Raw genomic sequence first — 13,725 nt, 5'->3', positions numbered from 1 at the left:
ATTAATAATTAATAATTAATAATTAATGATTAATGATTAATAATTAATAATTTATAATTAACAAATAAGAATAATAAATAATAAATAATAAATAAAGAATAGATAATAATAAATGATACATAAAATAAATGATAAATAATAAATAATAAATAATAAATAATAAATAATAAATAATAAATAATAAATAATAAATAATAAATAATAAATAATAAATAATAAATAATAAATAATAAATAATAAATAATAAATAATAAATAATAAATAATAAATTTCAGACTAGGACCACATCACTCCGCCTACTAAGAATGTCAGTCAGTCCCACCAGTCATCCTGAACATTCCCCTCATCCCGTTTAGCCCAAAGTCTGACCTGATTTATCCCCTCAGTCCTCCCTTCATCCATTTAATCCAGCCTACTGGGGTTTGAAATAATGCCCTGTGGAGGCAGACTGATCATGCTGCAGCCGGGTCAAAACAATGCTATCAGGCGGAGAGGCCATTCCACTTTGCACTGAAAAGAATTGGACTGCAGCCTCAAAGCACCGGGTTGGGCAAACTACGACCCGCATGGTATTAGCGGCGAGGACATCTCTCTCACACACACACACACACACACACACACACATACATACATGCGCACGCTGACAGGAGACGATGACGTTACCTGGGAGATCAGATAGCGCTCCTCTCTCAATAATGTGCTTCCTGTACAGAGTCTTCAAAACCTTGGCGCTGCCGAACCTCTTGAAGCGCCTCTTCACGTTGTTGTAGTACCATTCCAGGGACTGTGTCCTTAAAATCCTGCAGATGAGACACAAAACCAATTAAGAGTGCGGAATACTAACAACACAACAGAAATGGAAAAACAAAACTCAAGAGTCAGGGATCGGAAAATCAGACAATATTCAATTCTATGTGCTCATATTCTATATGTACGTATGTACTGTATGACTAAATTAAGTAATTTCACTAGAAATAAGAACTGTTATTTAATTATTTAAATTTGAAAAATTATAAAATATATTTTGACTTTATTCTTGTAAAATTCTAGCTATTTTTTCCCCACTTTACCACATTTTTTTTTCCTCGTAATTTTGACTTAATTCACATAATACTGTGATTTGATTCTCGGAACTTTACAACTGTGGTTTTATGATTAATAATGTATTTTTTTCTTAATATTACCAATCGATGCTATTAAAATGACATTCATTTTACTCACAGTATTACATGTATATTTGTATAAAATAATTTTTTTTTGTACTTTATTCTTAATATTTTGACTTTATTTTCATGAAATTCGATTTTTTTTCAATTGTTTTTGTTATTTTCCAACTACATACTATAGACTTTCTTCTTGTAATTTTTCACCTTTTGACTTTATTATGACTTTATTCATAAATTAAAATATTTATATATTATAAATATATTTATTCATAAATTATTTTATATTTTATTCATAATTTAACTTTTACCAAAACCTAATTTTCCAAAAATGTGATCTTTTTTCTTTAGTATTTCAACTTTATGGGACTAAAATGTTTTTCTTCCTCGCGTGGATGTTATGATTTTATTCTATGATATTAAATTGCAATTTTCTTCTCTTATATTTTCCGTTCTTGCTGTTAAATGATACTTTTAGCACCCCAGGCCACACTTAGGACACCCTTGTATAAAATAGTACACAGTTGAAAAATGGTATACAATTATAATAACAAAGAATATGCTGTTTTCCATGTGAGCCTGTATTAAACCTAAGTGGAAACCTAAGTAGAAAAATCAGCATCTGCCATTACGATGACGGTCCTCCTTGAATATCGGCGCCGTGTTTAAGTAACGCCATGCTTTACGGTATTTATTTGAGCGGGCCAATGAGCTAAAGCATCCTTTCAGGGTATTTGTAGCATCTCCCAATGAAGGAACGAGGCATGCTAAAGCAGCAGGAGGAAATATTAACAGCGTTAACGGGATCCAGATTCCCTTTCCTCATTCTCTGTGGATTTGCTATCTTCAGCGTCATCGGGCAGGGCCGCTCAATGAGACCTCAGATTCTTAATTTCCTGCCATGGGTCAGAAACGGCGAGATACAACAAAACCTGCAACGTGGAACGTGCTGCATTTACTTAAAACTGCGTTATCAGCGTGGAATCTTAATTGCAATCATAATCACCATGCAAATGAAGCAGCATGACATTCATATGCCTGGAATGATAAATACAAGAGTCCATTTTGTGTGAGAATATTTCAAGAAAAACCCAAAAAGTCATTTCAGTACAATTAAAATGAGGGAACCGTCTTTGCTAGATGGAACAACAGAGGAGAGCGAGGGATTTAGCACGAAAGGGAAAAAGGCTTCTCGATGAATGAAGCATGACATCGCTTCCCTGGAGTGATGAGATATAAAAAAAAAGGCAAGAAGAAGAAGAGAGAGTAGGAGCTTTCAAGTGCTGTATGTGAGGCACGAGCTTATGAGTGGGAAAAAAAAAAACTGCATAATGAGGCTTGGGAGAGTCCCTCATTCCGAGCCGCTGCATGAATAAGTCAAAGGGATTCCTGTATGGATACTCTTCCGGCTCTCTCTCTCTCTCTACATTTCCTCCATCATCTCCTACATTTTTTTCCCCCTGCAGCTCCTTTGCCTTCTGCTCCTCAGAAGATTGATTTGCACACCTAAATGAGCACTAAATTAAATATGTAGGGTGACGTGTCGTGGAAATGAAAGAAAATACGCTTTTACCGAGCTTTGGCTTGCTGACCGAGGATGCTGGCGTGGAGAACAACATCAGGAACAATAAGAGCGGGCATTGGCTGTAGTTAATAACGCGCTGATTGTACTCGAGTTCTCCTTAGGAGTGGCTGGGCTCTTCCCTTGGAGATCAGAGGAGGTCAGAAGCACCGTCATTGGGGAGAAACTACAATTGTTGCTCCTTTGCGTCAACATCCCGGACGTGTCCCATGTAGAGGGTGTGCATTGGCAAGAATCTGGCGATACGATACTAAGGCTCTCGATACGATATATCATATGTTTTTAGTTTTTCTTGTAGTTAAAGATGATTTCCTGGAAAAAACTGAATTCCAAAACACATTTTTATTCCATTAGAACAGTATGTTATGCTGTATCACAAACTTTCCTCTGTAACAACTTAAAAGTGTAGCATTTAGATAAATAAAGCTTTAACATCCAGCTTTAAATTTACAAAAAAAACATAGACAAATTATTTTTATTTTATTTCATTTTATTTTATTTCATTTTATTTTAATATTTATATTTATTTAATATTTATTTAATATTTATTTAATATTTATTTAATATTTATTTAACATTTATTTAACATTTATTTTTATTTTTATTTTTATTTTTATTTTTATTTTTATTTTTATTTTTATTTTTATTTTTATTTTTTATTTTTTAATTTTTAATTTTTAATTTTATATTATTTTTAATTTTATATTATTTTTAAATTTATATTATTTTTAAATTTATATTTATTTCAAATTTTTAATTTTTATATTTTATATTCTATATTATTTTTAAATTTATATTTATTTTTAAATTTATATTTATATTTATATTTATATTTATATTTATATTTATATTTATATTTATATTTATATTTATTTTTATATTTATATTTATATTTATATTTATATTTATATTTATATTTATATTTATATTTATATTTATATTTATATTTATATTTATATTTAAATTTATATATTTATATTTATATTTATATTTATATTTATATTTATATTTATATTTATATTTATATTTATATTTATATTTATATTTATATTTATATTTATATTTATATTTATATTTATATACTATGATGCATTTCGAATTTATAAGGGATTTATTTAATAAAAAACATAACAAAAGCTCACAGTTTTTGCATATTTACGTCGTATGATAACATTCTGTTTCTCCGAGCGTCCTTGAACGCACCTTAGTTGTGTCCTTCAGGTGAAAATTACACATAACCTTTGTTGGTTGCTAACCTTTGAATAAATACCATATAGAGTCTATGATAAATGCCTAAAATATCATACCATATCATACTTTTTAATATCGATACAGTATCGCGGAACAAAGTATCGCGATATATCGCAGAAAACTATATTTTCTTACACCCCTAATCCCGCGGGTACAAGGTTTCGGGGTAGACTCATGAAAAGTTCGCAATATAATAAGAAATGATATGTAAGATTGAACAATGTGATTTTTTTTTAACCATGGCGGTGAAGAGCAATGAAAGAGTTTTCCTGACTGGTTGTCCTTTCATGCTGCTAAACGCCTCGGCTGAGTTGTTGGTTGAGAGCCGACGGGAGCCCGGGAGCCTGACAAAGTACAAGGTCGTGGGTCAAATACTAAAAAGCCGATGAGATTTTTTTTCTTCGCTTCGGCGCGAGGATGTGCTTTAAAGCGGGCTTGGCAGCGAGCTAGCGGGGCTGCATGGTGACCTTTCTGGGAAGCAAGTTGGAATATCGATCACCTCCCTGTGGGGCCCTCTGATTGCCATTGGCGGAGACAGGAAGAAGAATTGAAAAAGAGAGAGAGACCAGCCATGCGTGTGTTGGAAAGCTATTTTTGGTTTCCGTTTTATTTACCTGATTTGTTATCCTGATTTATCCTCCATTTTGAAAGATGTTTATTACAAAACATGTAACAAAAAAAAAATCAAATAGCTATATTAATTTCAGTGGCTATATGACACATATGGGAAAGTGAGATAATCCGCACAGCCGCATCACCGCATGGGATTTTTTTTTTTTTTTTTTTTGAGGCCAACATCTGGAGAGTCAGAGAGCTCTGCGGCAGCTCGGCATTGTGGGAAATTTAGACGCACAATAGCCCGCGGTTTACGCCTTCCCATCGGCGCCGCCGTCCTCAATCAGGCTAGTCTGTGTGGATTATGAGATCCTGCGGCTTTACGGAGAGAGACGTATTCACAGCGGGGGGGTGGGGGGCGGGGCAAATCAAAGCAACAACCTGTAAACAAAACAAATGTTTTCTGCATGGATGCTAATGTTATGCTAATCAGGCCCCCGGTCGGGCTGTATTCTTCTACGGCAGGCTCGCTGGATGGTACAGTGGCGACCGTTCCGCATACGGATCAGCTCTTCCTGTATCGATTTGTTGCCGTGCTGTCGCTTCACTATCAACGCCGCAACTGATGTGCGAAGAAACAGCAGGTTAAAGGTCATAAATACGTGTAATGCAGCTGTCAGAGCCCATAGTGTCAAAATAAGACAAGCCCATACTATAAATGCACACAAAGTGGCTGCAACATAAGGCTGTTTTGAACGTTTTGAATGCCTTGGAGGATATTTTTAGCAGCACTTCCACAGTTTATTACGTTTAATCCAAGTCAATCACTTTCCGATGGATAAGCAGTGCAGGCAGGAAGCTGTCCATGGCTGATAAGACAGGAAGTGGGCTTTGGCTCGGGTCACAGAATAGCTGCAGACGTCAACTTTTGGCACGTGCTGAAGGTGTCTTATTATTGTCCCCCCCCCCCGGACCGAGTGGAAAAGTTCAAGTCATTTCCTGTCAACACAGGGGACTTTGTACTGCAGTGAAGCTGGAATTGCACAGTCATGGGACGACCACCATGTATCCCAGCAGACATGGCTGCGCCCAAATGAGCTAAAAATCAGCTAAAAAAATTATAAAAAAAAAAAATCAACAAAAAAAAAAAAATCTATCGGCCCGCATGAGAAAATATGCCGATTTAAAAAAAGAGCTTAATTATCTCATAGAAATATGAACGCAATTTGCTCCCATTTTTGACAAATTCTTCCTTCATAATTAGTTGTGCCTTAGGCTGGCCACAATAAAAGTATCCTACAAAATGTTAAGTAATCTGTTACCATGTTGCAAGCATCTGTACACAATTCCAGGACGCTAAATGCATCCCAGCATACTCACTAGGCATTTTGGGGGTTTTGGGGGTTTTGGGACCCCCCATGTTTTGCTGATTTACTTTATTGTGAAGGGGTGTGAAGCTAGTGGTTTTCCCAAAAGTCTCATTCCAGAGTAATTTTATCATTCCAACTGAATAAACGAGTGAATCCCTTCTCCCTGGAACTACAGTATGGGAGACCCGAGTTCAATTCCACCCTCGGCCATCTCTGTGTGGAGTAAGCATGTTCTCCCCGTGCATGCGTGGGTTTTCCTCCCACATTCCAAAAAACATGCTAGGTTAATTAGCGACTCCAAATTGTCCATAGGTATGAATGTGAGTGTGAATGGTTGTTTGTCTATATGTGCCCTGTGATTGGCTGGCCACCAGTCCAGGGTGTACCCCGCCTCTCGCCCGAAAAAACAGCTGGGATAGGCTCCAGCACTCCTGCAACCCTTGTGAGGAAAAGTGGTAGAAAATGAATGAATGAGTTCTCCTATTTTGTGTGGAAGTGGTAATTTTTTGGCTTCTTATTTTGTCTTTCCCCACCCTCGGCCATGTCTGTGTGGAGTTTGCATGTTCTCCCCGTGCATGTGTGGGTTTTCTCCGGGTACTCCAGTTTCCTCCCACATTCCAAAAAACATGCTAGGTTAATTAGCGACTCCAAATTGTCCATATGTATGAATGTGAGTGTGAATGGTTGTTTGTCTATATGTGCCAGTTTCAGGGTGTACCCCGCCTCTCGCCCCAAGACAGCTGGGATAGGCTCCAGCACCCCCACGCGACACTCGTGAGGAAAAAGCAGTACAAAATGAATGAATGAATGAATGAATAATATTCCCATAATACAGGAATTCAAAGCGGTATTCCACAAAAGCTTCAAGCTCAGAGCAGAGACGCCGACACATCAAGACAGCCGTGCTGGCGGCGAGTCAAAGTCGCTCAGGCGCCCGACCGCACACACAATTAAAAAGTCACACTGGTGCTGAGAGTTCCACGGTGAATCCCTCTTGATCGGACCAGATGGTGACGGAAAAAAAAAATGGGCCTCTTTGGGATCTGACTGGAGACCGAACCCAGGGTGGATCAGGTGCTGGTGAAATTTGATTTAGTCATGCGGTTCAGTGAACAGGACTACTTTTTCTGGGTTTGGTACAATCCTAGTGTAGTTTTCCATAGTTCTGCTAAGTATTTACCTCATTTAGGTTCAGTTTGTACTCAGTCAGGAAGTACTGCTATTGGACATTCATAATGAGAATGTAGAAAACCTTCTAAATACCTTTCTAAACATTATTAGAGCCCTCTAGACATGAAATAACACCCCTATAATCACTGTTAAACTTCTGTTACACAATATATATGCCTGGAAAGCCAAAAGTAAGTCCATGTGAAAGTGGGAAAAATGCACCTAATGCGTCTTCCCGGTCATTTTCCGTGATGAATTTACCAGATGAGTTTTTCGGCCACCCCACCACAGCGGACTCGGCTTCACTGACATCTTATCAGCGGGAGCCGGCGGGGTGAAACGGACGTCTGTGAAGCCGTGCCAATGTTTTGTTGCTAACGCAGCAACATTGACGTAGGGAGCGGCCCGCAATCCCGGAGTATAGTTGATGGTGATGCAGCGGAATTGATCCTGTGGTACTCGATACATTTGTCTTAACGCCGCTCTCCTGCTCCATAAGCAGCAAGTGGCTCTTCCTGCTCTTTCTCCCGTTCTTCCCTGTCACTCCAATGGCCGGAAGCACTGCATTTTCTTTTGGGAGACACAGCGCACTCGACATCTATTTTGCTAAGCAAAACATTTATTTTGATCCAGTTGTTATCGTGACTCCGCCACCACACTCGCACCAGTAATGATCCAAAGAATCTCTAAAGAAGGTGTCCGCGAGAAGGTGTCCCCCCCCCCTCCCGACCCCCCCTCGCCCAACGCCTCCTCGACTTTCACGGCTTGAATTGCTCACCATGACAGCACTGCTATGAATAATGCAGCGCCTCGCCCCGCTTTGGCCCGGCCATGTGATGTTTGCACACACATGCCGCTTGACATGAAAGACACCGCGCAGAAGAAATAAGTCAGAATAAGCAGAGCACAAAGTGTTTGAAACCCGTCAGCAGTGCTGGAACTCCCGTGATTATCCCACCACGCATCCTTCTGTGATCTTTGCCCTTTGGTCGTCATCACCGCCGCGGCTTTTAATGTTAGCATAAAACTATAGTGGATATGTTTGCGTAATTAAAGGACTGGAAAAATGCATTTGGGAACGCTTTCAATAACATTTTTCCGTGGCATGGAAAGGGAAAATTCCTTGGGTGGTGTTGCTTGTGATTGGGTCGAGTTGAGTGTCACAGGGGCCCACGGATGATGGATGGCGCTGTATTTCATCTCTTCATCTTCCCCCCCCCCACAAGCAATCTATTACTGGGACTCCCTGGTAACATATAAAGTCATTCATTGATGATCTCCGGCCTGATTAAAGCAGCCATTTTGTTAAAAATCCCAGAGGGATCGCCGTTACTGATATTTATGTCAGTGTCGTCTGCATGAAGGATATACTGAGGTTTTGTAATGAAATGTGTAAATTTACTCAATTAATTCGTTCATTTTCTAACGCTTATCCTCACGGGGGTCGCGAAGGGGGAGGGTGCTGGAGCCTATCCCAGCTGTCTTCGGGCGAGAGGCGGGGTACACCCTGTCTATCTCCAAGGCCTCGAACATGTAATGTACCTCTGATGTACTCGTTCCTGATCCTATCCATCCTGGTCACTCCCATTGAGAACCTCAGCATCCTCATCTCTGCTATCTCCCGTTCTGATTCCTACTGTGAAAGAAAGGAAGTACACGCTTTTGCCCCCCCCATTTTGCTTTTTGGTTTTCTACTGTCTTTTTTTATAAATTAATTTTTTTTTTTTTAATATAATTACTTTCTTGGGAGGCATGGTGGTCAAGTGGTTAGCGCGCAGACCTCACAGCTAGAAGACCAGGGTTCAATTCCAACCTCGGCCATCTCTGTGTGGAGTTTGCATTCTCCGGGTACTCCGGTTTCCTCCCACATTCCAAAAACATGCTAGGTTAATTAGCGACTCCAAATTGTCCATAGGTATGAATGTGAGTGTGAATGGTTGTTTGTCTATACGTGCCCTGTGATTGGCTGGCCACCAGTCCAGGGTGTACCCCGCCGTTTCGCCCGAAGACTGCTGGGATAGGCTCCAGCACCCCCCACGACCCTTGTGAGGAAAAGCGGTCGAAAATGAACGAATGAGTTCTCCTATTTTGTGCGGAAGTGGTAACTTTTTGGCTTCTTATTTTGTCATTCCCCACCCTCGGCCATCTCTGTGTGGAGTTTGTATGTTCTCTTCGTGCATGCGTGGGTTTTCTCCGGGTACTCCGGTTTCCTCCCACATTCAAAAAAAACATACTAGGTTAATTAGCGACTCCAAATTGTCCATAGGTATGAATGTGAGTGTGAATGGTTGTTTGTCTATATGTGCCCTGTGATTGGCTGGCCACCAGTCCAGGGTGTACCCCGCCGTTTCGCCCGAAGACTGCTGGGATAGGCTCCAGCACCCCCCCCCGCGACCCTTGTGAGGAAAAGCGAACAATGAACAAATGAGTTCTCCTATTTTGTGTGGAAGTGGTAACTTTTTGGCTTCTTATTTTGTCATTCCCCACCCTCGGCCATCTCTGTGTGGAGTTTGCATGCGTGGGTTTTCTCCGGGTACTCCGGTTTCCTCCCACATTCAAAAAAAAACATGCTAGGTTAATTAGCGACTCCAAATTGTCCATAGGTTTGAATGTGAGTGTGAATGGTTGTTTGTCTATATGTGCCCTGTGATTGGCTGGCCACCAGTCCAGGGTGTACCCCGGTGTTTTGCCCGAAGACTGCTGGGATAGGCTCCAGCACCCCCCGCGACCCTTGTGAGGAAAAGCGGTCGAAAATGAACGAATGAGTTCTCCTATTTTGTGTGGAAGTGGTAACTTTTTGGCTTCTTATTTTGTCATTCCCCACCCTCGGCCATCTCTATGTGGAGTTTGTATGTTCTCTTTGTGCATGCGTGGGTTTTCTCCGGGTACTCCGGTTTCCTCCCACATTCCAAAAAAACATGCTAGGTTAATTAGCGACTCCAAATTGTCCATAGGTATGAATGTGAGTGTGAATGGTTGTTTGTCTATATGTGCCCTGTGATTGGCTGGCCACCAGTCCAGGGTGTACCCCGCCGTTTCGCCCAAAGACAGCTGGGATAGGCTCCAGCAGCCGCGACCTTTGTGAGGAAAAAGCGGTAGAAAATGAATGAATTAATTTCTATTCTTCCAATAATTCAATGCGTCATGCGAATGCCCTGCACTCTGCTGTCACCAGGGTGGAGCCGACAGAGGAAAGAATCCGTCAGGGTGATGAGCACCAGCGATGTATTCTGGTCATGTAACGTATAAAAACAAGGGTGTCATTTAGCAAAAAAAAAGCGAGCGCGCATCACAAAATCCAAAGCCTCTAGCGACATGCTAATTACATATATGACCGTAGCGTGGGAGGTTACATGTGGGAAATTAAACTAGAAAGGAATGTTGTACTATAAATCAGTGGGTGACGGTCCGGTTCGGAGGGCGGGGCTTGATGTTGAAGCACTATACACCCGAACATACAAAACTGTCATATATACGCAAACGCGCTAGCTCATTAGCATTAGCAATTTACATAGCGATTTCAAATACGTTCAACTATGGCGGCTAATTACACATTTAAATGTAAATTCCATTGATTCATAATCAATGTACTTTGAGGTAAACATGCACGGTGGTCGAGTGGTTGGCGCGCAGGCCTCACAGCTAGGAGACCCGAGTTCAATCGCACCTTTGCATGTTCTCCCCGTGCATGCATGGGTTTCCTCCTCTCCAAATTGTCAAATTGTGAGTGTGAATGGTGGTTTGTCTATATGTGCCCTGTGATTGGCTGGCCACCAGTCCAGGGTGTACCCCGCCTCTCGCCCCAAGAAGACAGCTGGGATAGGCTCCAGCACCCGCTCGCAAGAATAAGCGGTAGAAAATGAATGAATGAATGAAGCGTACAAATGTCTAAATAAACTAAAATACAAATATAAAGTATTCAAAACCGATAAGTAGTATTCTACACTAGTCACTAAGCATCAGTTTTGATCAGTGACACACAAGCACCAGACTTGATCACCACAACAACAGTCTTTTATTGCAGGTTTGGATTATCTCACAGTAATGCCGAATAAAAATCACTAACAAACTCAACTCTGAACAACCACCGTCACATCCTGTCCGCCCCACATCTTGGCTACCCTAGCACTGGAATGAGTCTTATTTACGTCTTAAATGTCTAATTTTATCGTCTTATATCAACTATATTGCGTAACAGAAGTTTAAAGGTGATTATAGGGGTGTTATTTCATGTCCAGAGGGCTCTAATAATGTTTTGAAAGGTATTTAGAAGGTTCTATCGTATGAATAAGGGATCCTACTTCACTGAAATTCACTTATCACCCTGGTGACCCGCTTCCAATTGAGGTCAACGAATGCCCTGATTATAATTACAGCATTTAGAGTACGTAACAGGAAGTACATGTAAGTAGGACTATTAAAACATATCGCCTCCATTACAGCGATGTAACAGCAATATTAGCATTGGAGAAACACACACGGCAGTCTCGCTAATGGGTGCAAGGGGGACAAGCATATTGGGAGACGGCCAGTACCGAGCAGCCCGTCCCAGGAGGCCCAGGACTTAACCGACTTAATAACATCACATTCTTTTCAACTAATGAGTTCAAACAGCCCAGGTGGAAAAATGGCGTTGAAACGAGGCCTGGTCTCTGTGCAGCGGAGACTCGTTTTTAAGTGCGGGGGGAAAGCGGAGAGGCGGCGCAATGAGACAAGAAGCTCAAAGCCATGCACGGCCAGCCACGGCGGAGAGCAAAAGCATGCAAATTAGTGTGTGTGTATTTATGTGTGTGTGTGTGTGCGTGAGAGAGAAGTCCCATGGTAGTTTGCACACATTAGCATATTCTTCTAATTGTAATTCATTTCAAACATTCATTTGGAGACGGTGGGTTGCAACGACAAGGCACTATGGACAAAAGTATTGGGACGAGAGCCATTAATCAATGATTAATAGATTCATATTCTATTAATGAAATAATCAAATTTGCAGTAATTTTACAAGAATAAAGTCAAAATATTACAAGGAAAAAGAAAGTCATTTTAGTAGCATAGAGTTCAAATATATAAGAAAAAAACAGAAAAATATTGTTAAAATATTAAAATATTATGGGAATAAAGTCATAATTATCAGACAAAAAAATTACAAAAAAGTTTAAATAATTGGAAATTAAAGAAAAGCAGTACTAATGGAAATTCCATTGTAATTTTATGACAGTAAAGTCAAAATTACGTATTCTAACAAGACAAAAGTCAAAATTTTACAACAAACTGCAAAGGTTATGAGGCTACATATTTTTGTGGCATAGAATTGAAATGTAAAATATGAGAAACCAACAAAAAAAAAATTTTTTTGCCTAAAACTTGCTAAATAAAGTCATTAAATTATTGGAAGAATGGAAAGAAAGTCATAATATTCCAAAAATAATTTATAATAAATACAGTAGAAAACCAAAAAGCAAAAATGGGGGGTGTGGGGGTGGTGTTTAAAAGCATTCGTACTTCCTGTCTTTTCTACATTGCCAAAAAAAAAAGACAGGAAGCAGAACCGAAGGTAGCAGAGATAAGGATGCTGAGGTTCTCAATGGGAGTGACCGGGATGGATAGGATCAGGAACGAGTACATCAGAGTGACATTTACATGTTAGAGACCTTGGAGATAAAGCCAGAGAGGCCAGACTGGGATGGTTGGGACATGGTCCAGAGGAGATGTTGCCAGGTAGGAAGCGTGTACCCATGATACGCTTTTTCACGTACATCACAAAGCTGAGATGCGTTTTTTTTTTCTTGTGTGTTTGTCTACATGTGTTTGTCTTGTCTGAACCCTAACCACTTCCTCCGTTAATCAAAAATACAAGCTTCAGATGAACCGACAAGGAAAAACGCTACAGTGTGTGAAGAAAGGCACCAGAGTTTTCCGAGGAAGCGCTACTCTCCTCGTGCATCGGTGACTTTTTCCAAGCTTTAAGTGAATCCCAGATAATGCATTGCTGGTAGTCCATTAAAAAGCCATTATCACACGTTATCAATGCCATTAGAGAGCTCTGAATGGGACTAAGCACGCCCACCAGGAGGCCGAGCCTGCATACGTGCCGTCAGTCGGATCCGCCATCGCCTTCTGGAGTGTCGCTTTCCGAAAGCAACATGAAGCGCCTTGCGAAGATCACAATGGATAGTAAAAACGGGACAAGAAAAATGTCCAGATTATAAAAGGCATTATAACGAAGTCGCTCTTTAATTCCGCTAAAGCACATTTAACATTTTCTTGCTTCTGTTCTGACCCCCGGCATCCAACTTAGAGCGTAAACCGCTTTAAGTATCATGAGATTTCCAATCACTCTCCTGAGCGCCGCTAGCCACAGAATGACCCGGATCACGTGGAGCGTCGGATCCCAGATCGGAGCCCGACCAGCTTCCTGACAGACACAAACGGCTCACCAAGGAAGATCTGGAAAATGCCAAGCGCTATTTATACGCTTGATGAAATTCACACACCCGCCAGGAGCAAAACATGTACGCCCCGCCCCCTCTCTCTTGTTTACCTGGATAGGGAGTGATTTATCACCCGCTACACAACCTTGTCCGCTATCGTGGAGCGCAGGGGGTCTCACGCCGAGGACACACAAACTCTCGGCGAA

General features: G+C 40.5%; 1 protein-coding gene across 2 annotated transcripts in view; it reads right to left on the bottom strand.

Moving 5' to 3' along the window:
- The window catches only part of myripb (myosin VIIA and Rab interacting protein b), a 96,136-nt gene that overhangs the window by 31,492 nt on the left and 50,919 nt on the right, over window positions 1–13,725 (bottom strand). For both annotated transcript variants that reach the window (XM_058059354.2, XM_058059357.2), the window contains exon 4: window positions 664–800. In XM_058059354.2, coding sequence (XP_057915337.2) covers window positions 664–800 — 137 coding nt within the window. The remainder of the gene's footprint in view (window positions 1–663; window positions 801–13,725) is intronic.

This window comes from Doryrhamphus excisus, linkage group LG5 (genome assembly GCF_037039965.1).
Source record: "Doryrhamphus excisus strain RoL-2023G ecotype Guam linkage group LG5, RoL_Dexc_Guam_v1.1, whole genome shotgun sequence".
Taxonomy (NCBI): domain Eukaryota; kingdom Metazoa; phylum Chordata; class Actinopteri; order Syngnathiformes; family Syngnathidae; genus Doryrhamphus; species Doryrhamphus excisus.
Note: the sequence above shows the minus strand (reverse complement) of the source record. Positions and strands in the feature narration are given on the sequence as shown.